The 24,461-nt window shown below is 36.9% G+C and overlaps 1 protein-coding gene across 1 annotated transcript; it reads left to right on the top strand.

The window, feature by feature from the left end:
- Positions 1-5,559: 5,559 nt before the first annotated feature.
- On the top strand, positions 5,560-22,690 carry LOC107087018 (V-type proton ATPase subunit S1-like). Its single transcript, XM_015378346.1, has 7 exons — positions 5,560-5,798; positions 16,913-16,950; positions 17,516-17,598; positions 19,489-19,727; positions 19,901-19,951; positions 20,034-20,277; positions 20,620-22,690. The coding sequence occupies exons 1-7, from the start codon at positions 5,665-5,667 to the stop codon at positions 20,854-20,856; spliced, it is 1,026 nt and encodes a 341-aa protein (XP_015233832.1). The 5' UTR covers positions 5,560-5,664; the 3' UTR covers positions 20,857-22,690.
- The last annotated feature ends 1,771 nt before the right edge of the window (positions 22,691-24,461 follow it).

The raw sequence follows: 24,461 nt of genomic DNA, 5'->3' as shown, positions 1-24,461 counted from the left end.
CATGACAATATCCCGTCATCTTAAAGGAGAAGAGCAGCTCAGAATCACCAGTATAATAAAAAAAACTACATTGTGCTGAAGACTTTTATGAATGGATACTGCTCTAAAGAAGCAATCTGTGTTTAGTAGAAGTATTCTCATAAAGCGTGGCTTTAAAAGTACATACCAAAAGACAAATCAAAAATAAAATAAAAAAGTCAATCAGAATGTTTTATTGCTTACAGATTATCCTTCATTATACATCGCTTAAATAAATATGATCTCAGCAGATAAATCAGCTAGCTGCTAAATGTGAGTGTTCTATATTTAATAGATAGTTTTTATAAGAATTTTTTTTTTTTGCTGAAGTATTAAACTCATGGAAATCAAAAGTGAATACATAATCTTTAAGATGAAATGGAGCATTGTTTTGTTTAAATAAACATAAATAGTCAAAGTCTGGGTTTCTATGAAATACAGCTGCCTAAAAACCTGGGATCTTCATTTATTTATTGAGGAAGAATGTCCCAAATTACATACCGGTACAATTCTAGAGATGCTACTTCATATATATTTTTTTTCTTTTTTTTTTTTTTTACCCTTTCTTAAAGGATATAGATTTATTTGTGTTTTGTTTGAAATTACAGCAAATAGGGCACCTGAATCAAAGATGGTATGTATGGGCTTCATTGTGACAGAAAGCAAATATATAAGCCAATAAAAAACATGAGAAAAGACGTGTCTTTTGTGTCTCACTCAGAGAATCCGGTTGAATGTAGGTTAGCTTTCTGAATCGTTCTGCAGCAGCTGCAACACTGTAGGGATCAAATGCTCACACCAGACTGATAGATTAGCAATCATGCAGAGCGATTTGACTGCACAGACCTGTTACATCACTCTGAGTGTCGCAGGCCTTGGTGATCCATGTCGGCATAAAGAGTTGGATTAAAAACTTGGATATCAGCTCTTCCCTATAAATAGAGAGCAGCACCCCCCCCCCCTGCTATGTGTGTTCAATGTGTTTCATAATCTAAAATGCTGCCTGACTCACCAAGAGAGGGGCAGAACTTATGAAATGGATAGACGAATGGGCCACGTTAAAGCCTATCAAGAAACTGACATGATCTTACGACCTAATGTGTTGCTGTTGCATCCCACCTGGATGTCTGGGTTAATTCACAGTATCCACTTTCTGAAGTCTCGCTTACTGGATGTGTTCACTAATAGTAGCTTCAGTGTGTTTCCTGGTCCCTGACATTTAAGGAAGTAAATCATGATTTATTTCATTACAAAAATCTACAGTGTCAGCCGTCCGTATATTCTAAGAAATATCATCCCACAGCTTTAGACCCAGCACAGAAGGTTCATTCTGCAGGTGGTTTTATATTTGATCAAGGGACAATCAGAACACCAGGTAAGGGTAACATTACCAGTTTCACTGATGTAAGTGGGAACATTTTCATTTGTTCACCAAATACATTTTTTATTTGTATCTTTCTCTGAACCATGAACTTGATCAACAGGTACATGAGAACCAGAGTGAAATGAGCATGAAATCGGGCCTCTTGAAGTAGAGAGCCTTGTTTCAGAAGATCTATGATCATGAAACTCATTCATGGCTGAATCAGGCTCAGATAGAGTTGAGTACGCCTGATGAAGTAACAGCCTGCACTATGTCTAGCTGCGCAACAGAAAGGTGGATGGACTTTTTCAATATTTCTTAATGAGTGTTAATTTTTAATTGGCTGAATTTAACAACATATATAATCTGACAATTGCTAGCCACTTTTATGGTTATTAATCTCAGGATATCCTTTGCGTAAAGAAGTGAAAGTAAAATCATCAGGCCTCTGGTACATGTAGATCTTCGTATCATTGTAACTTCAATAGAGACACTCTGTTGTTGTACGACAATCAGTCAGAAGCTTCTCCAGAGTTGCTCCTTCTAGCCTACAGTCATTATCTACAGTGACTCACCCCAAAACGAGTCACAGCATTTAATATCCCTTTTGATTCAATAAAGTATTTCTGAATTATATTGAAAGCAATTGACCAATGGAGCGGAGCTGCTTTTTAAGACTGCAGTTTAAGCATTCAACTTTTAACTGTGCCACGTTGAGGTCATTTGGAAGCCTAAAAACAACTTTCATCGGAAGTCTAAAAACATCAAAAGGATTTTTAACTAGTATAATATTAAAAATATGGAAGGGAAAGCAGGAAGTCTCTTAAGAGGGGCAAAATTACCCTTACTCAGGTGTGTTAAAGCAAAGGTATTATTAAACAGAGATATTACTAATTTAGAGAGAAGAAGTATAAGAAAGAATAGAAAAGTCACCTGTTACTGGTTAAAAAAAAAAGTGAATATATATATTGGAAGATCTTTTAATATGTTTGCCAGTCCTCATAAATGTTAGTAATAATAATACAGCCTAATGAAAAAAATAACAATCTAATTATTATGAAACATTTCAATTTAAAGCAATTGTTTAATCTAAAGTCATTACAAAATTGAAGGATGCTTTAAGGTCAGTGCATCTCTGTGTTTAATGTGAAGCTGTGATGACAGCAGCACTTTTCAATTTAATCTTAGTACATACAGCTGTCCACCGAAGGTCTCAGATGTTTTTTTAGGTATGAAACTGAAAAGAAATATGAAGGAAAATGAACAGATCTTGGCAAAAGTTGCTTAAAAACATTGAAGCATTGTTGGGTTATGCAACAATACCAAGTTTTAAACATCACATAGAGGGCTATTCAGACCATGATCTAAAACTGGAAGAATTATGCCACAACAGCAAACTGAACAGGATGGGACAAGAGTGATTATTAATCAAAGAAGCAGCCAAAAAGCCCATGGCAAGTCTGGAAGAGATCCACAACCCAGGTGAGATTCTGCAATGACTGAACAGCACCAGGTCATGGACTTTAAAGGATAACAAAAAGAACCAAAGCCACAGGAATTCCTTTTAAACGTGGAACAAAAACAACATTTCCCGTTTCTCCACCTCACCACATTGAACACTCAATGATGATGATATGTTGTTAGGACACTGTTCACAATTTATGAGAGCCTTTGGAGCTAAATATATATATAAAAAATTTGACTGCTAAAGAGTTGAGACTGGAGTGGAGGTTAATGTTTTTGCAGAGCAATAATGCTGGAATTAATAGTTTGAATCAAATCAATTTCCTATATTCCACTGATCCAAAGTGCAGAACTAAATTAATTTGAGAACGTATTGCAATACTTTTAAATAGATGCCCCCAGGCTGTATAAAGACAGTCAGATTGAGTTTGTTCTATTTTGGAAAAGATAAATGGGTAAAATGTTCAGCTTTTCAGAACAAGTGGAATGTCATGAAGGAGATGTTGGTTTAACTACAGAAAAATATGTTTTTTAAAACATTGACTCAGAGAGGGTGAGAAAAAATGCATGCCACAACTTTCACATCTTTATCTGTAGAAACTGTTTACGCTAGAGATGCACCAATACGATACTCAGATCAGATGTTGGCTCTTAAATAATATATAAGTAAATAACATGTAGGTTTTTATCTCTGTTAATCTGTTACCATTTTAGCAATGTTTATGTAAGGCTTGGTGGTTTCACTAACAAGACAAAGTACAGTATACGGTTCATTCATCAAACAGTATATGATCAGGTGTTGGTATAGAAATGGATCAGAATAGGAAATAGATCTGTTGTTCATGCATAATTTTTTGTGTTTCAAAATTAAATAGCTTTTCTTGTGTTGGTTAATTGCAAAAATTTCAAATGTGAAAAAGTTTCATTGTTATTACTTTTGCAAGGGATTAATAATAATAAAAAAAAAACTTTTACCCAATTTTTCTTTAGCTTTACCTATTTAGTAGTATAATATAAATACTTTTTCTTTTATTTTGTGTAAAACATTAATTTTCAAAAGCAAAAGATGAGGCTTGGATTAAAGTGAAAAAGAAAAAAACAAAAGAGAAAAAAAAATTACAAAACAGCTGATGCTTACAGCCTTTTGCATTTCCTGGGGGGAAAAAACAAAATAAAACAAACAAATGTGTCTGTGTTTTGTGAATTAACAAAATATATTTTACAAAATAAAGAATGTTCTTTTTTTTCTAAATTAACAAGATAATTTTACTTTTTTAATTAGCAAAAACCCTGTTTTGGGGAATTAACGAGATAAACCATGATGAGAAGAGGAAGAGGGGAAAACAACTATGCCATTAGTAGCACCCAGCCAGCACCTAGGTGTCTTTGCAAAGTCAACAAACTAATAGGGATCACATCTACAAAACTAAGAGACAGCAGCATTTCCCAGTGTCTCAGTTCCAAAAGAAATTAAAATGAAATAATATCAACAAAAAGGGACATGTTGAAGCTTCACTGAAGGAAAGGAGACTTGTTTAGAAATCTGCGTACCATCAGTAACAGAACATCAACTATGAAATCATGGCAGCATTTTCTACTTAATTCAGGAAAACAGAACCTTCTTGTTTATTTTTGTAAAAATTATGTCGTTATTTCAGAAAAATAGAACAATTTCTTTTTTTCTATATAATACTCTTCCTAGAAGTGGCCTGAGAAAAGTGTTTCTATTTGTTAAAACTACTTAATATCCACATTGTGCAGATGTGCAACTCAATCATCAATTAATTTCCCAATGTTTTGATGACAAAGGGTCACCTAAATACTTTTATCTTTTTTCTAGTTTTGCACTTTTCTTTAAAATGCATCAATGGTGGCCAATCTACCATGCCAGTATGCCTCAACATTTGCTTATATAACTACACTGAACCCTCTGCTTTGAAAATCCCCACGTCATCAGATCTGAAAATAACAGATATGAGAGGCTAACAACAAAATCCCGGGGCTGGCTGAATAATGAGCATAAAATAGGATCAGCCATCAGGGTCGTCAGGATTGGACCCTCATTCTTTTCTTATCCTACGGCTGCTCAGCTGCTTTTGTCATCCATATTTGCAGCCTCACTGGACAATTTCCTTAGCCGCAGGCCCCTTTAGAGCTCACAAAAACACATCAACTGAATTGTTTTGCCACTGTGGCAGCGCATTGGAGATCTAGGTCATGCAGTCATTGCTCTGTGTTTCTTTCCTTTTTTTTCTCCTCCAGCCACTTAAAGACGTGTGAACACCCACTCAGCTCATCCGGCTCCCACTAAACCTGACCTTGACATTGCCAGGTGATTTTCCAGTTAACATTTGTACAAGCCTGCTCTGATGATTCTTTTCTTTAAATCATTATTCTTATATTACTTTAGAGGTGCATGTCTCTAGCCTCAAGAGTAAGAGTTTTTTTTTTTTTTTGCATAACTGAGGTATGATGAGATTTTTAATGAAAAGGAATTATCTGCTGTCCACACTTAGGGCTTGCCTGCAGCTATGTGTGTATGAAAGAGGACAGGAGAGCAGAACACGAAAGGATGTGGGAGGGAGAGCAGACTGAGAGGATAACACAGGAGGCAGTAGGGTGAGAAAGGGAGAAGAAGCGGAGGGGTGGAGGTTGGATGGATGCAGCGAGGGGTTCTGTGACGCACACTCGTCGGCTTGTGTTGAGCCGCTGATTGGCTGTGGCGGCTGCTAGTCAGAGGAGCAGAGATTCAGGCGCTTGCTGGGAGAGCAGATTATGAAGCGGTGCTCAAACAGCAGCAGTCTCCTCTCATTGTCTCAATGGCTGCACACGCGCTCCTCATCTGTTCCCTCGCCTTGCTGTCCACCCTCAGCCGGCCTGGGCTCACCTTCACTGAGGAAGAATTCCAGCCGGGACTCATCTATGACGAAGTGCCTCTGATCCTGGACAGAAGGTGAGTTCATCCTCGCTCTCTATGGCTGTGAAGCAGTGGAGGGGTGCAGGGGGAAAAGGGGGGGAGGGGTACTGGAGATGCACCCAGGGATGCTGATGTGTACGTCTTCTCTAAGAGGGCTTTGTGCCACATTCGCCTTCCTTAGTTACAGATCACCTAGGATGCATCTCAGATTGTGAGTCTAATCATTCAAGCAGTGTTGTTTTTGTGTTGGAGAGTCCTCAGCTTCAAGGCTTTGTGTGTCTCAGTGTATGGGACTGCATCAGACGGTGCTCATCAATCACAGATGGGGCTGTTGTCTCTGTACAGTAATGCTTGTCTGGCAAGAGGGAGCTGAATAAGGCTTGGGCACTGACTCTTGAAATCTAGAGGAGGGATGGGAGCAGCAAAAATAGAGGATGATGGAGGATAAGGAGATGATGCATCTAGTTGGATGTTCCTGCTGATGCAGCCAGAAAGCATTTCAACCCTTGTAATGCAAATGTTGCCTTGCATGTGAACTCTGGATAAAATATCCTGGGCTAGCAGCAGTGTCACAAGACAGCGAGGGCCTTTAGCATGGCTCTCCTGCTTACCATCAAGCTGTGCCAAAGCCATGTAAGGCTCTTGAAACCCTGCCATGCGTGATGGCTCTTACAATCCTCTGATTTAAAACCCCAATCAGCTGCATTTACTTTGCTCCTTTATTACACAACAACTGCATCTACAACAGTTTTGCAATTCTAGTTAACCACAGTTTCCAGACTCCCAGGGATCTAGTCTAATTCCATCTTAATTTGGGTTTTATAAAACCCCAACAGACTGGTGTTAAAACTTTTGACCATTTTGTCAGGAAGAGAGAGAAAAGATGTGAAAATTTCCCCTGGGAATTGGAGGCTGTGTCCTATTATCAAACTTTACGTGTAACTCTTCAACATAACAGCAAACAGTCACAGGTCAACACTCCGATCTCAGCTCTGACTCACTCACAGAGGCTGTTATATAATAGCAATCTTTTATGCCTTAAATATCAGATGCCTTGGAGGGAGCTAAATGTGTGTGAGGAAAAAAAGAGATAGAGACCCCACTGATGAAAGGCTTAGAAGACACCAGGGAATGAAGCAGACAAAAAAAAAAAAAAACCCAGCAGATTCCTATTGGATATATTTTTGTGTTACTAGAATGTGGTCATAACCTTTTTTTTTTTTAGTTTTTAGAGCTACTGTTACATTATCTAATTAAACTAAGCTTTAGTTTCTTGATCCTCTTAAAATTGCTAATAACAAAACAATAACAATATTAGCTTTATTTAAAGCTAGAAACCTGAATTAAAAAGGCCTAGTCCAATAATGTTAAAATTGTAAATAAACAACATTGTGATATGTTTAGTGAATGATGTAAAAATTGTAATAAATAATGAGAAATAGGAAAAAATGGCAAAAACGTGTTGCATGCAGTGGTTGTGAAACAATTTTACCCACTAATATTTCGAAAATAGAGAGAAGAGGTCCAAATATGGTTACAGATTAAAGGGCGGCAAACTAAGCTGCAATTTTGTAAGTGACTTTTTTAAACATCTAGAGAGGGTCAATCATTGACACATGCTATGAAAAGTAGGTGAGCTACAGTCAGTCTGAGGTTAAAATCAACAATAATTCTGTATATCTAATCCCTATAAAATATAGATGAAGAAACCGATTTATTTTATGATATTTGCAACCCCCCAAAACTCTAAAAGTAATATTTTTACATTTTTTTGTGAGATTATCACTCAAAGTTGTGTCTTTTTTTGTTTGTTTTTTTATTGAATGCAATTAGGAGGTTGACTATATATCATCATGAGGCCCAAATTGTTAACAATTATAAGTTTAAAGCCAAAAGAAATACATTTTTATCACCATCCAAAAATAAACTTGACTATTTTGTTTTAAAAGGCTTTATCATTCAATGCAGCTAAAGCTAAGTGTTTGATAGGAGGCAGCAACTTCTAATCAAAACCATTTTGATTTGATTTTAAATCAATCTGATTAGATTTTATAAAAAAAACCAATGCAACTTAATTCTGATCCAATTGTTCAGATTGCTACAACACTCATATTTGACAATGCCAATGTAAAAAGTCATTCTTGTTAAACCAATTTCATTAACCCCAACTCTATTCAAACCACATTTAGATATTTATTGACATTTTTTATGAAAGCATATATTTTTTTTTACTTTTCACATTTTGGCCATAATATTAATTTTTTCTATATTGAAGAGATTTTTTTTCCCATCTTTCTAGCTTAGGTTTGCACATGAGGTTACTTTACTACCTCATCTGCTGTTTTATGAAGCTCTATTCAGATCTGACTTAAATGTGGGTCAAAGCATTTTTGACACCTATGCAGGTGAACAATCAACTGAATATAATGCATTTACAAACCAACATATAGTGAACAAGTGCTTAAATACATCTTAAAACGGTTATAAACCCTAACAAAGATAGATGCACATTACAGGGCAAGCTAGGAGTTCAAGGTTAGCGATTGATCACTGACCGCTATATAAAGAAAGATTAAAGGGTTAAAGACCAGTGGTTAATTATAGTTCTGTTTGTAGAATTAGGTTATATAATAAAATAAGCTATTTTTTAAAGCAGAACATAAATAGGAAATACTTTAATTAGTGCAAATTATTGAGATGTTTTTTGACTGATTGATCAGTGATCACTTATCTGAACATTTAAGGCTTAAAAGACACAATTTTCTAGGGATATCAAGTCAAAAATCCAACTCTAGTAAATAGGCCAAGAAGCTTCCTTGGATAGACTGAAAATCTTACTGATATTAACAATCATGCAATACTCTCTAATGCAATAATCATAATGTAAAGCTGCAAGCTCAGGTGTCCTTACTTTAACTGCTTTATATCCAAGGTGTAGGGAGATTTACGAGTCAAGTGCTTAACCTGAGGTCTAATTTGAAGCTGCAATCAAAGCTATACTGGAACTGGAAGCAAGGGCCTGGTTGGAATCTTAGTGAACAGCTAAATCTTAATCTCTACTAACAAGTCTATTTATAAAACAGCACCTGCAGAGAGGGGGATTAAGATGAGTTTTCATAAGTCATTTTCAAGAACATCATTTACTTTTTCTGATGTAGAATTTACTAATCATTACTATCCACTAATACTAAATATAAGATAACTGTTCTTTTAACATTTAGGCTGAGTTTTAAATTTCATGAAGGGAAAATAAAAAGTAATATGAGAAGAACAGCACAAATATTAACAGATGCTAACAAACCCTCAAATTAGTGTTAGAATGTAGAAATTACAGTGACATTACTGGACATAAGATTGGTACCTGCAAAAGGGCAGCCTAAAAAAATAGTGATACTGTCCTTTACTGAAGTTTTTAATCAAACATTGCAATTCATACTAACACAGTAATACTGCAGCATTTCATAAAGTTATAAGACTCTACACAAAATAAAAACATCCTTGGGTTGAAGCTGACAGATTACTAAATAATATCGTAATCAATTGAACATTTCAGGTTTTGTCAAAACTCCGGTGTCCTCAGCCAAACACTCTTGATGTATGATATGGGAAAAGGGAGACGTGTAGTTCTGAGTTCAGTGGCTTAGCACTTTTACAGAGGCAGACTGAACTTATATGTTTTTGGAGGAAAAAAAACAAAAAAACATTTTTTCTCCTCAACTGTGCACAGCTGGGAGAAACAAAAAAAGAGATCAGTGATCCGTCTAAAGAAGGACATTCAATGAAAAGTATTGATTGAGAAACCAAAAGAAGCACTGTCATTAATATTTAAAACCCAAAAGTTAAAAAAAGAGTGTTAATATAAACTTCAAGTGAAACTTATCTCAAAGTAAAAGCAAAAACTTAACCCAAGAGAAAAAAAAAAAAAAATGCACTAAAATGGCCGCTGACCCCCGGGGGCAGGGCTGAGTGCGCGGATGAGCTCTGTGGATTTAGCAGGGGTATTGTTGGGTTGAGAGAGAGTGGCATCCAGCTTAGCTCCACTGCAATGAGGCTGAGTGACGCTAGTAGTTATACCATGAGTAGATCTTCAATGATTGAGGATTTTTCGAACACCAGAACTTTAGGGAGGCTTTAAGGAGCCAATTCGGCCAGATCCTTACCAGTTGCACCGCTGCCTCAAGAAGCTGACTCAGCAATGCTTGAAGGTGGTGCTGCCAAGGCAGTGGAGGACTCGATGACCCATTACAGGGACGCACGTCTGTAACCAATCGGCTGGCTAATATTCTCGGTCTATACTAGCATTCTTTTTCTTGTATCTGCATTAGTTGAAACCATTAGATGTTTGCCAATTCATGAGTGAATTCGGCAGCCATGTCTTGAGATCATGTAAGGCACAAAAATTGCTTCTGCGTCTGTTTGCCATACATTATTAATGACATAAGCATGTAACATTTAAACCAATACCAATACTAATTAACTGCATCAGCCATTGTTCAACCCTAAGATTGTTCAACCCAGCAATAAGATGGTCTTTGGGCAGATATTGCACAATGAAGAAAGTTTAAATGAAAATGAAATTAAATTTTATAACATAGCACCCTTATACAGAGTATTTAAAGTTTTTCTTCAAAAAATTTAATTTAGTGGGGAGTTACACTTTGATTCCCGCTTTTCTACAGCGGAAATTTGTATATTATATAAACACATATTTATGGTTCTTTGTTGGAGCAGTTTATTGAGCCAAAAAAGCAGCTCTTGTTTGGCTTTGATTATGTAAAGGACCTGCTCAGCACCCACCACTGTGTGACAAACTCAACCAATGATGGGGGCCCGCAAGAGCCCATGGTTGCTGACCCTGCAAAACTAGCACAGGAGCACAGCGGCTGGGTTTCTCATAACTCTCGTGTTCACTCCTTGCCAGGACTCCTGAGACTCCTGGCAACCAGCTGAGACCATGTAGGTACACAGAAGTAATTATTTTAGTTAAGTAGTTCAATGTTCATATTTAATCTAGGAGTCATGTGAAGGTTGAAGCCTCTCTGCAGCACTGGGATTATTGATGTCTCAAGTATCAGTGCAGGCAATAAGTGCGCAGCATCCAAGTTAGCTGTCATGCTACTGAGGTTTCAGTCCCAGCTGCCTGCTGCCAAAGGTTTCTTGGACTTGGCACCTCTTTAAATTCCCATGCTTACCCAGCATTCACCAGTAGAAAATATAAATATTTGCATTTATTACATAAATAGACTCTTATATTGTTACTCATAGATGACACTGGCAGACATAGCCTAGCAAGGTATCAATTCGTATATGTGTAGCAGATGCCTAAAAACCTGCACAAAGGCAGTCACACACACAAACACAGTCCCCCTCACACACATCCTGCTGGAATTAGCCAATCATGATGCTGACGCTGAAGTTGGCAGATGCACACTGGAACGTAGACTGAAGAGCTTATTTGCAGCAAATGACAACACGGTATCTTCCCCCTGGTCACAGACTCATTCGAGTTCCTCAGACGTCAGCATGCAGCCATCATTACCTGTTCTAACAGACTTACTGTAATTCCAGTCACTTTCATTTTTCCACAGAGAAACCTTATTACTCCACGGTATGTAACAAAAGATAGTTGTGAGTTTACACTGCTTTGCATAAGTATTCATGCTCATTGAACTTGTTCACATTTTGTCACATACACTGAAAAAAACAACTCATAAGATTTACTTAAAACATATAAGTATTTGCACGCAAATGATTTAAGTAAAATGTAATGCTGCAATACCAAGTAACACTTATTTGCCAGTATCAAGTGAATTTTACTTTCTCTGTAGTATTTGCTGTTATGAAGTTATTAAGTAGAAATAAATTATTTTCTTGTACTTGACATATTGATTTACTTTGTTGCATTATGTGACATTACCCACTAATGTTAGGTAATCATTTCCAGTTTTGTTTTGAAAAATGTTACCAAATAAATCGAACCAATAGTCTATACATTTATTTAAACAGTTTATTTTTCGTTTTAAACAGTTTAACAAAGAAGTAAATACCCTATTGTATTAAATTGCCCAATGTTTCATGGGCCAGCCAGAAATTTGACGGTCCAACTGGCATCCATCCATCCTTCTGTCACGCTTAATCCCAGCTGGAAACAGGACAAACAACTATTCAGGAACACACTCACACCTAAGGAGAAATTAGAGAAGCCGATTAACCTAACAGTCATGTTTTTGGACTGTGAGAGGAAGCCAGAGTACCTGGAGAGAACCCATGCATGCACATGGAGAACATGCAAACTCTGTGCGGAAAGACCCCGGGCCGGGAATTGAACCCGGAACCTTCTTGCTGCAAGGCGTGTGCTACCAACTGCAACACTGAGCAGGCCTCTAACTGGAATCATTCTTTTCAAATATGCAATAAAAAATGTACAACCCTCTGAAACTGAGTTTCAACATTCCTTACAGAATTATACTCATATGTAAGATCAAGAATATTTAACTATTTAAATGAAAAAAAGCATGTACAAACATAGCATTAATAGTAAATGTGCATTATGTTGTACTGCAATAGAATTTGTACCAAAAAAAATATATTGTTGGTATGACTTGTAAACAACAACAAAAAACAGCAAATACACAGTGTTTCATATACACAAAATCCAACACAGATCTGGTAATATAGCCACGACTCAAATATGCAATAAAAATCTTACAAACCTACACACTAAAACAGTGCAATTTCAACATTTATTGAAACAAAATCAACACACTTTAACATTAACAGATTAAACTGTCTAACCACTCTCAGTGAAGAATAAAATCTCTAATAGATATTTGAATAAAGGTATCTGTTATTTTTCGAGGAATAACGTATACCTTATTTGACAAAATAAGATAACATTAATGAACATTAAAAACACATTAATGACAGGCAAACTTCCACTAAGATTAACTGGAACCCACTGCTAATTCTTGGCATTTGATGCGACATTTTCCTACCGTAAGATGTCAAAGTCATGAATGCGTTTAGGAAAGCAGCTTCAACTTCAGGGTGTTTAAGGGGACAGTTTAAATCCATCCAACTCCAGGAAAAGTTTTTAAAAGACTTCTAAAGTGTAGCGCAAGGTGGAAAGGTATGCCAAGTTCAGGGCATATATCAGTCCCATGAGCAGCGAGCAGGCATTTGCAGTACTGCTGCACCCTGCCAAAATGACTGTCGTCTGGACTACCTCTTGCTCTGTGTGTGATCCTGTAACGTCTGGAATCGCAGCAGAATCAGTCCTGTTGTGAGCTACAGTGCGCATGCGCTCTGCGTGCGTTTCAAAACGCAACTTTTTTAGAGTAAATTTTATGTAGTACTTTTAGGTTTATGTACATACTGCTATTAAACATTTAAATAGTATAAGGAAATCTAAGTAAAACTTACTCTTTCTCCAAAATTCATGTATTACATTAAAGAAAGATTTAATTTTACTTCAGAAACTAGTTTTTGATGAAGCCTAAAAATACAGAGTAAAAATTATGAGGAATACTCTAATAGAGTTTACTGCACCAAAAAGTCACTTTTTTCAGTGTACCAACTACAAATGTCAAAGTATCTTATAAGGATCCTATTTAACTGAAAAATACAAACTTAAGAAAAGTCAGAGATAAAGTTGTTGAGAGGTATAAAGCAAACCAAAGCAAGATTAACCTCTAAAAACATTTGGCAAAACCTTGAAACTTCTCACCCAACAAAGTCCAATTCTTTTTATATCAAATTAAGGCCAAAACAGCACAACTGAACTAAAAAGAGAAGCAGCCAGAAGTCCCATGGCAGCTCAGGGACAACTACTGAAATGTGCAGCACTTGACAAATCTTACCTTGATGAACCAACTTTAAGGATGAGGCCATGGTTGAAAGAAAGCCAATAGTAGCCTAATTTATAGTTTGCCAACCCTGACCACACCTACCGTATGCTGAAAGATGTAGTGGTGTGTGTACTGGTTTATGTTACCTACTTAGGACTGTTTTTTTTTTTATATTTAATGACCCTTTGAAAACCAACAGAAAATCAAAGGCTGGCCTAATGTGTTGGATCACAATTTTTATTGCCAGGGAGTCAGTTTAGAGCAATGGTGTGAATTCACTTTAGATTAAGTTAACAGTTAGAAAAATACTGATAATGATTAGGGTTAGAGTAAGTGTCAGGATTAGGTATACTGTAGATACATTAACTAAATTTAATGTTAGTCAATGGACAGTCTTCAGACGGCTAAGTGACAAAGTAAGAGCTTCTGATGAGCTAGATACAATCTTAAATAAAACTTGCTGGAAGCTGCAAGACTTAAGAGATTTGGACACATGTTCTCCTTCCCATAGGGTAATGGTAACACACATTTAGAAGTGCAAAATAATGGATTAGATCATAAGATTTTCATGTATTGTGCTGCTTCATGCAAGACTTGAAAGGGGATGCCCACAGGTGATTTCCATTCTTTCTGAATCGGGCTATTTATCAAAGAGAGCCAAGATTTCAGTCTCCAGACGGACAAAGCTTGTAATGACCTGTACTCTGTAAGGCTTTTTTCCATTACTGCATCGAAAGTTATTAATCCCAATTAGAGATTAAATTTTATTGCAAACAATAAATGGCAAAAACAAATACATGGTACACATTTCATATTTGTACAACCTTTTTGAAGAGGTGTACCATTTCCCTTCACTTCCCAGTAACAGACTGCTTTGTGGTAATCAGTTATACATTTCTAACAGAATACTTTATAACTTTCTGTTTTAATGTCATAGACATTGAAGGGTTCGAGGAGCATGAACTTGTTCTACCTGATCACTGGTTTGGATATCTGTTACCTTCAAAGAAAATATAAGCAACAATTCTTGGATGTATTAAGGAGTAATTCGACGGGGGTATTTCGTGTTGTATTTCCGTCAAATCTAATTAAACTAGACTGGGCCCATTCAAGCTGCAAATTTCCTACACCCTCCTGCAATTATCAGCACTTTCAGAGGTCAGGACAGATGTACTTGAACTGTTCAGCCTGTTGTAGCTTCTGACATCATGATTTAATCCCCTCACCTTGGTCAGGGCCAATGTCTCTCCTCTTTTGGGCTTCAATGGAGTTGGCCTGTCTGCACAGCTAATCCTAATCTATCTGGCATCAAACTGCATATTATTGCACAGGTAAACACTGCACCATATGGTTGGATAAACTTAATGACTGGCAGCCCACCCTAAAGCTGTGACTTCTAGGGACATCTAAACAAAACAACCTATTATTTAAATTCAAGTAAGTGTCCAGATACAAACAGGAGAGAAATGCTTGCATAGAATATAGTAATGATACAAACAGAGGTCTTTCATGTAAGATTCACAAAATTACTTCCAGTTTTGTTTGACATCAACAATAACAAATGGACGCCATGTCTGGTGACTCAGTAACTGTTGTTCCCAGTCCCACAGGTATTAAGGTTTACCTCCCACAAGCTCATTATTACTGGCTGTTGTACGGCGATTAGAGAGTGAGTCCAGATGACCACAAATGCTAGGTTGGGACAGACCACCTAGTCAGAGCATTTCATTAAACATCACAACAAGCATAACTGGCCATAACAGAGCCACCCAGTGAGCATTGACACAATATATTTGTGATTAGACATTTAAAAAGGGATTAGGATTAGCCTCAAGAGAGCCTCTGTGCTTTGTGGGGTAAGTCTAAGACAATACGTTGGACAGCTGGGGTAAACATGAAGAACAAGGAAATGCCTGTTTCTCCATCACATGTGCAGGATATAGGTCAGTACCATTTCAGACAGTAGCCACTAGGCTAGCTCATTACAAATATTGCAAGAATTACCCTAAATTATCTTTATCTAGTAACATATTAGTCCTCTTTCTGGGCAAATACTCACAGATATAATAACATCATTAAAGCAAGTAATAATTCTAGCTGAACTGCACAAAACTAAGTTAATACAGTGATTGTTAATGATTTTCATTCAAACTGCTTTTCTTTCAAATAACTAAGAAACATCTGTATCCTACAATGTTTTTATGGTCATATAATAAAATGTTATTCAATGTTGTTATCACAAGTCTACTTAAAAAATTAGCACTAGTGCACTATTTTTTTTAGATTACTTGTGCATACCCTTAATTGATCTCAGTATAAGTTTATGTAATTAGGGTAATTGTGAAAACTACTGCAGCATCATTATGTAAATTCATATGTAACCATTTTTGGTTGAATAAAAAATACTGAATATAAATCAAGTGCATTTTGTTCTTTAATGAATTTGCCCATACAGAGTTATTATCCTGCCATAACAGTAATTATCTAAATGTTTCTATTTGACTAATAGAAAGCAATTGTGAGCAACAAAAATCTGATATTTTTTAATAAAAAGAATCCAATGCAAATGTATGTGTTTTTTTAATTAAAATGTTCAATTGATTAACAATAAATCAAACATGCAATTTTTAATAAAATGCAGATGTTAGTTTACTCTATTGAAAAGGGATCTGCAAATTGTTAATGAGTTTAGAACATAGAGTTAGACAACATTTATTATCCTTTTGTATACATAGAGTACTACTGTCGTTTTGTACAGCTTTTATGACATTTCCATTCATTAAAGTGCAGCAGTGATCAAATGTAAACAGTCTGGGACAAAAAAAAAACATTATATTTTCTGTTTCTTGTTGTCTTTGCTTGTTGTTATTTTTATTGTCTTGGTCCAGAAATTTTTCTCTTTTATAACATCAAAAAAATCTCACTATTCTTTGAAAGTGCCTGCTGTATTTAGACAAGTTTAATGAATGGTCTTTCACTGAGTAAAATTCTCTGTATGTCAGTGATCCTATTTACTTTGAACTAAAAGTGATCAAACATGGTTTTGAAAAGAAAACTACTTTTTTGTACCTTTGAATTGAAGAAGATTTTTAATTTTCATAAAATGCTTTGCATCAACATTGTTATTTAAATGTGAACATGTGCACTAATCACCTTTGCAAGCAGGCAAAGATTTGGATGTGCAAAACCATTCCAAGGCCTCAAATGCCTCCTACTGTAGGGCACACTTTGAACACCCCTGCCCAAAGCAATAAACTGTTCAGTCTTCAGAAGGTCTCATCATATTTTCTGTTTCTTCCACAGCAAAGAGAACCCCCATCAAGCCATAAAAGTCACATCACGTAAGTAACAAATCCACTCTGACACAAGGCCTCATTCAGTCTAACCTGCCATGGTTCTTTTGATACTGATGAGTTGCACAGATCTGACAAAGGCATTTGCTTTTTGACTCCCGAGCCACCTCTGCTGCTTTGTTATTTAGTCAGGTTTTCAAGAGGGGCCTGTATGTGACTCAAACACCTCAGTGAAATATAAGGCATTTTATAGCTATATGAACACCTTATGACACAAAAGCATGGAGAATCAGTTTTTAATTTGTTTTAAATTACTATGAGGGAAGATGTATTTGGGACAAAATGAACAGTGTTTGTAAACACTGAACTTATTTTGAAATAGGCTGCTGATGAGTCAGTGCGATGACGCAAGCCACTCGAAATAGATACGAACACTAGCAGTGAGGTGGATGCAGGTTTCTTTGTTCTTTGTGTGTGTGCACATGTGTGCACTGCGTATATGACATAATCACAACTTTTATGTTTATGCTGCAATCTGCAATAAAGCACTGCAAATCACCTGCGCCGTGATCTAAATGTTAGTGACACTTTTGTTTGTGTGCATTTTTTCTAGGTAAAGATGGAGAGTATGGCTTGGAAAGTGAAGAGGTGATTTTGACACCCGAAGATGAAAATCCACTACGGAGAATACTGCAGGTAGTGTTCAGCTTTCACTTACCCCCCACCCACCCCCCGTCTCTGGTTCATACAAATGCACACACACTGAAATACACAAGCAAAACTGAGCATGCTCACTCAGCCACACTGCATGACCTTGGGTAAAGGAATAATGTTTGTCTCATATTCACCAGAGGTAAAACATCTTTGCCGCCCACACACAGTACCGCTGTGACCAAAAATTCAATAGCATTCCACAGTATACTTCATTATCTTGTGCAAACAGGCAATTATACATGTTTTCTAGAGATTGGGTGAGTCCAGTGTCTGCTTTTTCAAACTCTTTTCTTGTTTTCTTGCAGTCAAAAAAATCCAGCTGTACCCAAACATTTTTACTGCAAATTTAATGTAGCTCAACCAGCACACTACAATGAGATGTACTCTCTGAGTATACAGGTTTAAAAAAGTTGCAGCCAACAGTCTGTGTAAGTAGACTAAACTAAGTGCTTTCTCTGCAACAGCACACCATTTTATGCATATTCCTGCTTCCCTCATGCTGCCCTTTCCTCATTTGGGATTCAAGGGGAGTCTGAATCGCATAATAATTTACACATAGCTGACATTTTATGGTCATACAAGTTGGAAAGCCTTTAAAATGGCCTTTTTAAATTAAATATCACAGCATGAATAAAACGAAGGCACTCCAGACAGCATAACTGGGCAGACAGGCTTTAGTGTAAGAGTAAAATAGATCAGGGATTGTATTTTAAAAACATATCACAGAGATGTGTAATGCAGAGTACCCTGATGGTGTAATGTCTGAGTTTACTATTTTAGTAGACTTTATAACGTTTACAAAGTTTGCTATGAATTGTGTTTCTTATGTTTTTTTTTTGTGTTGATGTAATTTAAGTAATTTTTATTTTAAAGAAGCAAATTAATCTGATATTGAATATCTATATTATATAGAACTCTATATTATATAGAAATCTATATTACATAGAAATCTTAAGAGGAACATACAGTTGATTGCAACATTGCACTATTTCACATCGTTTTATATTTTCTCACAAATGTGTTGCGGGTATTTTTATTTTTTTCTAGACTAAAAAATTATACTGCATAGTGAAAAATTAGACCAGCTTTTACCCAGATTGAATAATTTGGAGAACTCCCAATTTATTTTCATTTACAGATGCAAGTCTTTTAGGGCCATCTCCAGCAGCTTTCCACATCTATGTCTACAAACATCTTTTTGCCATTTTCTTTTTGCTCAAACTCATTTAAACTGATTTAAGAGCAATCTTAAAACAGAATCCTGATGCTGTATTCTGTCTAGTACATTAACACAAAATGTTTGGATTTAAAGCATTCAGTTTTTGTTTTTTTTTGCAATTTTTCTATCCTCTTAGATTATGGATTCCACAGTGCTCTATAAAATTTATTAAATAAATGTTTGTATTTATTTACTATGTTGGTAACAATATATATTCTTTACTTTATGACTTAGACTTAGACACATTGTTTAAATTTGATCACTGCTGTCTTTAAGAAAAGGAAATGTCATGAGAGCTGTACAAAATAGAATTTTGTTTGGCACACACTGTGTGTACAAAATGAAAATAGAAGTTGTCTAAGTCTAAGTCATGATTATGCACTATTCATAGTTGGTCCATTGCATTAAACTCCTGTAAAATGCAGGGCCCTTGCGATTGTAACATCATGAAATATTCAAAAGTGCAAGGGGTTGCAACAATGGTTTGTATATACAGTTTGAAATAAACTGTGTATACTATGTATTATCCATAAAAAAAATAAAAGAATATTAGGGTGTCCTCTTTAGGACAGTAAAATAATGCCACAGTTGTTGATATACTGGTTGTGGGTTTTATTGAAGTGGGTTAATACCATGTGTCTATATCTTTACAGCCTTTTAAATGGCATCAGCCTGGGATGTCTCTCAGTAAAAGGAAGCTGCTGCAGTCTCTGATGGGGCCTTATGGTCCCCTCAGCGTGTCCTACAATGGGAAGCCTTGCATTCTATTTAAGGCAAAACGCCTGGCGATCCGCTACAGAAACCACACATTCATCGATCTGACTGAGAAAGTCTTCAACCCCAGCTTACCTGTGGACACTAAGGGCTCAATCTGCACAAAGGATAAGGCTATGTAAGTTCCAAAGTATTGACCCTTGAAAAGAATTTCCTTTGGAGCAAGTATAGAAAACAAGGTGGATATTTGATGTAACAACAGTTCAAGCATCCACATTACAGAAACTTCCTTAAATATATACTTTAGATCAATTGAGTAAAATATTTTCATGTTGGTCTGTTCTGCCACAGACTTTCCCTGAGATTTGGTGATGTTGAGGACTTACGAGGTCTAGTTATCAGGTAATGTGGCAATACCTAATTTAAACAATTTAAGTTTTAGGGTTACAACTAACTGCATTGACCTAACTGTCTCTTTCACAAGGCTCCAAATGTCCAACACTTTCTATGAGGCTGCTGGGCAAAATTGGTTCACACTAGACAGCGTTCACATCCAGTACAACTGGACCCAAGAGGCTACATTCAACGCCAGTGAGATCTACGCTCCTGCCACTTCATCCTACCATTGCCAGCACGTCAGCAGCCTGCACAAATATGACACCCTGCTTGTGCCCAGCTCCCACACTGACACATCCGCTAACTGGCACATAACTTTCACTGATTTCCAGGTACACTGTCACACAAGGAGCACAACCCTTTGGTAGCTTAAATCCTCTAATGGAATCTGCATGTCCAGTTTTTTTTAAGGTTTTAGTCTATTTTTTTCATGAATGCATGTGTTTGTATTTTAGCCAGCTAGTTCCTTTGAATGTTTAGTATGTTGGCAGTCTCTCAGTTTGCTGTCCTTTTGGCAGTTTGTCGGTCTGTCTTATCTCTTCAGCCATCTGCTCAATTGTCTTAACCTGCCCATCTGTCTAATATGTCTGTGCTTGGCAAGCCCAATAGCAGACAAGTTGACCTATTTGCTTTAGCTTAATCTTATCTTTCCACCTTCCTCTTTGTTCTTCCAGATCCAGGCATTCAATGTACAGTCGGAGAAGTTTGCGTCAGCCAGTGACTGTGCCACTTTTTTGACACCAGCCATTCTTATGGGCCTAGTGACATCATTAATCCTCCTCCTAGTGTTAGCCTATGCCCTGCACATGGTGGTACACCTCAAACACATTGACCGCTATGAGGAGCACAAAGCCACTGTCTACTTCCCCCGCAGTCCCGAGGCAGAATTACCAGACAAAAACAGCCTGTGAAGGAGAACGAGGAGAAAGAGGATGACAGAGTGGCAAGATGAGGAAAGAGGAAGTTGAAAATCAAGGCTGCAAAAGGGAAAAAGTATCTTCAACTGAATATTTCATCAACTAAATGACAACTTTGCCTGTTCTTGTCAAAACATAAGTCTTAACTCTTTTAAGTAAAAGCAAAGTGTGGCTGGATACTTCCTCTTCTCTCCTCATTGACAGGCATCTTGTGGGGAACTCCAAGCCTCTCCTAGAGATGGCTTATTGGCTGTAAATCCAAAGTCCAGCATCTGTCCCAGTGTGCTGAAGAGTAATGACTCGCACAGGTCTTTGTCCCAGCTGGCCCTTAAAACAAGCTCACACTCCCAGCCAATACAGCTAACTCAGATGCTCCAGCTTAAGTGTATGTATCACATGGCTCCCAAGTGTCATATTGCAAGCAACCATCGCCAACATTGTCCTTTCAGCTTTCATTGCTGTATACTTTGTCTAACACTGCTGCAAAAATGGTAAACTTATAACAGCCAATTTTATAGCTGAGATAGCCTTATTAGCTGCATGTCCAAATAGGCTGGTGTTCACGGGCTAGCACAGTGTTTCCTGATAACAAGAAAGCAGGTGGGCACCTACTTCAGTTCTGGGTTAAAATAATAAGATATGGCACAATGGAAAATGGTACTGGAGAGACTTTTGGTGAAATAAGAATGAAAATATTAGGAACTACTGGCCTAACATCTGGCTCGGGTGGATGGACCAACCCTAGTGGCTCGTCAGAACCTCCGGCCCCTCACCCGACCCCTGAACAAGACTGTTGCTTGGAACATAATGGTGAAATGGCCTTCTACAGACCAGGCAGAACAAGGGGGATTCAATAAACTAGCACAACATTTGTTAGTAGCGGAAGCACTAACAGCAGACTATAAAAAGACTATACAAAGAAATATGCTGCAAAAAAAAAATGGTCCTTCTGATGGCTTTGCAGTAACGCAGGTTTTGGAATGCAACAGCTCATTCGATGAAGTTGTTTCAACAAAGGAGGCTGTGGGACCTTAACTGAGACTGCTCAAACTGACTGCCAAAGTGAAGCCACACATGAGTTGCCATAACATATGGTCTGACACAGAGTGAGATGATGTGAAAATGAAAGGGAACCATTACAGCTATGTAAAAAAAAATGCATCCATGTACAGATGTGTCACTCTGCGGAGATCATTTTTTGATATTCATTGTAATCACAACAACTATTAGGTACAGGTTGACTATGCTAAAACTCATAACCAAAATGATATCCGGAGCTGTAAATATAAGATCTCTCTAAGGTCATAGCTGTTTACTCTCTTCAACTACTGCACAACTACTAAATAATACAATTGTACAATTGTTTTACTGAGATTGGTAAACATATCAATGCATATGATTTTTTTTCTACAAGGGTAAAATGTTACATTCAGTGTGTGTTTGTTTTAAGCTGGGCCACGATGAGGTTCAGTTTTACCTAACTGTACAATTTAAAATAAGATTCCTACCATAGACAGACGTCACTATTGAATGCCATTTAGTCACTGAGAAATATAGATGCCATTATTACGCCAGAACCCTCACAAGCAGCAGTTACAGATCAGTAGGTCATTATTACTGGAAAAAAAAAACTCTCAGCATGACAGTAAATAGATATCTTAACATTCGATATGGCAGTTCTGTCGACTGTAGCAGTGTGAAATGTGTTCTTTGGTCATAAATGTATCCTACAATCTATGGACTGATCGGAGACAGTTTGTCCAAGGACTACTTGATGTAAAATGAACAATAAACTGATATTCTGAGGGACAGATCTGCTGCTCTTCTATCTGACAAATTATTTATTATAAACATTTTCTTTATCAATTAATTTCAAGTAATTTAAAGCTTTCCTTTGCAGTGAATAAAACAAGTTGAAAGGATTAATCTGAAGTGGGATCAGGGAAGTAGTACAGCATGTAAAACATACAAACATAACTATAGAGCATTTGTTATTCATCACAATTGAATGGAAAATTTCCCTTTTGGATTTAGTCCTTCCAAATTTTACTTTTGTTTTGCAAACTGTTACAGTCCTCCAGACCAAGGACTTGATCTTCAAAAGGTTTGTGTGTATTAAAACAAAGGCAGCCTTATTAACGTTTGCAAAAGTGATCTGCTTGAAAAGTAAAAAGGGAGCAACTTTTGTGGGTGTGTGCCTTCATGAGTATGTAAAACATATTCCAGTGACCACATCATGCAAATTTATGAGTAGAGTATAAGCAATGTAAATACTTACCATCCTCAAAGCACTTTTTTATTCTTCAAAAGTTTTTGTGGGTGCAGTTTTGATTCTATTTTCAGCACATTTGATAGTCAGGTGCCAACTGGTGCCAACTGCCCCTACCAATGACTTTTAAATGTCAGAAATTACAATCCTAAAACTATGCCTGCATAGGCTGGCACACATTAACGTAGTGGAAGCAAACTATCTTTATGTAATTAAACAAAAATAAAAGAACAGCATGATTGTAGTAGTTTTGTTAAAAACCAAACCTGAGAACAGCCATCACAGCCTGTAAAAGGACAATAGGTTTTCTATCTGGGTTACCTTACAAACTCTTTATGAAGCTCATTTATGCTGAGTAAAATTATTATAGGCCAAGAATGCACTATTTGGGCAAAGAGGGTGTTATGAGGACTTGGTGAAGGTAAATCCAGCTGTTTAAAGCTCTTTGTCAAAGGGGATTGGAGAAAGAAATTTTCCAGATTTGTAATTGTTGAATGAGTTTCATTTTCATATTTGTTTTTCTTTACTTTTTGTTTGTAGTTTGAGGTACTTCAAATAACAGGCACCATTATTATCCATGCCATTTTTTTTGCAGATCATTATAACTTTCAACTCCATTGCTTAGAAATGTATCTTTCCACTATGGCCTGTTTCAAACTACCAGTAGCACATTTCTCATCTAATGTGGTGGAATGAGTCTACTTCCACATCTTTTTCACACACAATCCTTGCTGATTACCTGTAACACCCGCACCTAAAGGTAGAGTGGAGGATGTTCTTTTTCCAGGTGGATCATCAAAAGAAGTGGTCCTCCTAATTGTCAATCCTTCTGGTCGTATGTTTACGTAAGGCTGTCCTACGTGCTCGTCCCCATTTTCAGTTACCGGTAGTGAGTCTGACATTGTGGAAAATTGCAGATCTTCTTTTGGAAAATAAGCTTTTATGAGAGATGCAAGCAGGAACTTATAAACAGAGCATGCACAAGGAGAAACGGGCTCGTGCATGCTCTCATAGGTGTTTAATAGGCGTTCCCTCTCAGGAGCAGATAAGGGGTTGTGCATGTGCATTTTTTTGTGGAGAGGGTGGATCTTTCAAAAAAAATTAGCAACAATCATCCACTATACCTTTAATATACATGCTTTTTTTTTTTTTTACCCACCTTAATTAGCACCCCTAATTTGGATTCTTTGACATCAGGCCCTAATTCAGGTTTCAGATCTCCCCCTCAAAAGATAAGATAAGATAAGATAAGATAAGATAATCCTTTATTTGTCCCACAGTGGGGAAATTGCAGCGTTGCATCACAGTACAGTAGGAAAAAAGAAGAAGA

This window comes from Cyprinodon variegatus, unplaced genomic scaffold (assembly GCF_000732505.1).
Source record: "Cyprinodon variegatus isolate N-32 unplaced genomic scaffold, C_variegatus-1.0 Scaffold171, whole genome shotgun sequence".
NCBI classification, from domain to species: Eukaryota; Metazoa; Chordata; class Actinopteri; order Cyprinodontiformes; family Cyprinodontidae; genus Cyprinodon; species Cyprinodon variegatus.
This window is presented reverse-complemented; position numbering and strand designations above follow the sequence as displayed.

Coding starts and splice junctions, on each gene's coding strand:
- LOC107087018 (XM_015378346.1), top strand. CDS start 5,665: ATGGCTGCACACGCGCTCCTCATCTGTTCCCTCGCCTTGCTGTCCACC. Junction 5,799..16,912: donor CCTCTGATCCTGGACAGAAG/GTGAGTTCATCC, acceptor TTTCTTCCACAG/CAAAGAGAACCCCCATCAAG. Junction 16,951..17,515: donor AGCCATAAAAGTCACATCAC/GTAAGTAACAAA, acceptor CATTTTTTCTAG/GTAAAGATGGAGAGTATGGC.